Source organism: Nannochloropsis gaditana (genome assembly GCF_000240725.1).
Source record: "Nannochloropsis gaditana CCMP526 unplaced genomic scaffold scaffold132, whole genome shotgun sequence".
Lineage (NCBI taxonomy): Eukaryota > Eustigmatophyceae > Eustigmatales > Monodopsidaceae > Microchloropsis > Microchloropsis gaditana.
Genome location: NW_005803821.1, coordinates 52,299 through 55,256, shown reverse-complemented (window position 1 = coordinate 55,256; position 2,958 = coordinate 52,299). Strand labels below are relative to the sequence as shown.

The 2,958-nt window shown below is 48.1% G+C and overlaps 1 protein-coding gene across 1 annotated transcript; it reads right to left on the bottom strand.

The window, feature by feature from the left end:
• Window positions 1-819: 819 nt before the first annotated feature.
• Window positions 820-2,333, bottom strand: MAP2K1 (mitogen-activated protein kinase kinase 1; the record flags this gene model as incomplete). The annotated part of the gene is made up of 1 exon (XM_005855688.1): window positions 820-2,333. A coding segment is annotated over exon 1 (1,462 nt), but the record flags the coding sequence as incomplete, so codon positions are not given.
• Between the last annotated feature and the right edge of the window lie 625 nt (window positions 2,334-2,958).

Genomic DNA, 2,958 nt, shown 5'->3' with positions numbered 1-2,958 from the left:
GAGCATCAGATCCGCGTTCTGAGGGGGGACCCACAGGCTTCGGCGGGGCTGGTTTGTCATTATCAATCATTTGTTCGCTGGATGCGTCTGAACGTGGGTCAGGAGCCTTGATTTCGCCATGATCATACATAAGCCCTCGGAAAACAGAGGATAAGGTATCTGACGTCGCTCGAAGGTGTCCATGTGAGCGTAAAATATCAACGCCCTGTACTGGCATTGGTCCAGTGGCAATGAAGCAGCAAATAGTCCATGCCAGGATAGCAATAGAAGCGCTCGTTTTCATTATAATGCTTTGATCACTCAAATCTTAAACCTGTCTTTAAGTTGTTGATCATGACAGAAACAAAAGAATAAAAACTGTGAAATATATTGCTTTAACCAAGCCAGAAGTAGTGAGCCATGCCAAACCTGCAAAGGTAAAACCCATAGCTACGCCATTCATCAAATAAACATCTAGAATTCATGGATTCTTCTTAATTTGTCGCATCATTTGCCTTTCTGTACAGATTTGTGGCGAAGGCCACGGCAGGGTTCGATCCAACCGTTTCACCTGGACGACTGGAACTGCGAGTACAACGGTTTTTCGAAAAAGGGGCCATAGGAGGTTTTGATGTATGCACTCATAAAATGTGAGCGTGTCGAGATGTTATCGCTTGGGGGTCAAATAAAATTTCGAACAGTCTCGAGGCCATACCAGACTGCTGCGACGTAAAGAGAAGAACGAGTCGTGTGTCGCATAATTATTTCATTGATATGGTATTCGCAAATGATTTTTATTGAGTTTGAAATTTTAGCTAACGACGCAGCATCCGCGGGTCAATGATTGATTGACTCCCTCAGAAGATGAAGTTACTAGAGGTAAATCTCCTTGAACGACTGCTGTACTATCTTCGCTTCCCCTCAAACCTTTGATATCGTCATTATCATCGCTAGCTTTACTCGCTAAAATGTGATCATTACTTGTCAACATGTTCAACTTCGCACTTCTCTTCTCACTGTACAAATTTGATGCCTTTGATTTAGTAGCTACACCATTCTTTCGTGACAATAAAAGGCTGGAATAGGAAGAGGAATTAGATAAGTTTGACCTCTGTTCGTCATCATCGTGTACGGTGATTCCGCAGGTGTCTTGGCGAATTAATGATGATGCTCGTCGAACCAACATAGGATGGAGTGATCGACCGGAAAGAGACCATGCTGAGACAGATAAGGATGAGGTGGACCGCGACGCATGACCACTGATCTCACCACCTGTCATATTTCCTCCTCCTGTACCTCGATCTCCTTGCAAGGCGATATCTAGCTCCTTGTCCGGGAACATGACAAGACCGCAGAGTTTAATATGTAGGGTCTCTTTTACATAGGCCTCTTCAAGGTGCAGCGTCTCGGCTAGTCTGCGGATCTGGCTTGGAGTAACGTGATCCATGAGATGGAGGGAAGAAAAAGGCAAATTGCATGCCCCAAGGTTACCGCTACCACCTCTACTAGCTCCATTAGATATCGCACTCATTACATGGCCAGTTGTCGATCCCGATGTAGAGGCAGAACCGATGCTTTCCAAGCGGCTTGAACGCCGGCGACGTTCAAAATGCACGGCCAAGGCATCTGCGATCTGATGGAGTTCCGCCCTCTTTACCTTCAAAGATTTGATCGCTGTTGTTGCCATAGGTGAGCCAGAATCTGTCTTGACTGGTCTTTCGCCCTCTTTGCTCAACCACTCTCCTCCCGTATGCTTTCGTACGTACGGATGGAACAAGAGATTTTCTGCCGAAGGTCGTTCGCTTGGATTCTTCAAAAGGCATAACCGGAGAAAATCTCGGAACTCTGGGCTGAAACGGCGGTCTCCTGGAGGCAACTCTGGGCTGGGTTCGTCACATACAGCATTGACAAGCTCAAAATAACTCAAGGAAGAGACCTGACGTTCATATGGGAATGCGCCCAACGCGCACGCCAAAAGGCTTAAGCCAAAGCTCCACACATCGGCCTTGGCATTGTATTTGTGGCCCTGAATTCGCTCGGGACTCATGTACCCGACCGTCCCCACAAACGTCTTGGAGAGATCCGAGGTCCCTGTAAGATTGCGAGAGACACCAAAATCGGCGATTTTAACCACACCTTTGGTATTCATCAAAAGGTTTCCCGGTTTAATGTCCCGATGTATCTTTTGTCGTTCGTGCAGATAGTTCAGACCCACCAATATGTTCCGCGCCATATTTGCCAAGACCGCTTCGTCGTCGCAACCCCCTGCCCTTACTAAGTCTTCCAAAGATCCACCATCCATGTATTCTACCAGAAGATTGACTGTTCCCCGCACCGGGTCGGCGAAGACGTCGTAGAATGATACGATGTATGGGCATGTTTGCGAGGCGGCTTGCGCTGCGTTCTCATTAAGAGCCATGCGTACCTGCGACCCCACAGCCGGCAATTTCCGATCTCTGACATGTCCAGAACTGGCCATGAAATGTAGGACATCGGTGGAGGGGGAGGTTAGAGTCTTAGAAATGGGTGAACCGGGAGGAAGTTTGATTTGCCTGTCTTCAATCTTAAAGGTAGTCGGCGAGGATATACCCGCATCTTCTCCAGATTCACGGGGTTTCAAACCGTCCTGCTGATCACTTTTCACTGCAAGATTTCCGAATGTCGCAGTAGGCTGGAAGGGCAATTGGATGGCAGGTTGGAGCGGCGAAAAGGCAAGGCGACCACGTGTGAAATTTGATTGCACAGGGGCAGACATTGCCTGCTTGTTGTGGCGTCGCATCTTGCTCGTGCAAGCGGAGGGAATAGATGCGTTTATGGCCAATGAAGGGGGTGGAAAAAGAGCGCTTTTTGCATTGAAAGATGGCCTAGGACGGAGGTTTTGAGGATCTACCTTGATGCGGTCGGTGAACTCCTTGGAGGTACATAATTCATCGCCGGTGCTCACATACAGAGGTTGAGGAGCCGCCGTCTCTGTCAGAC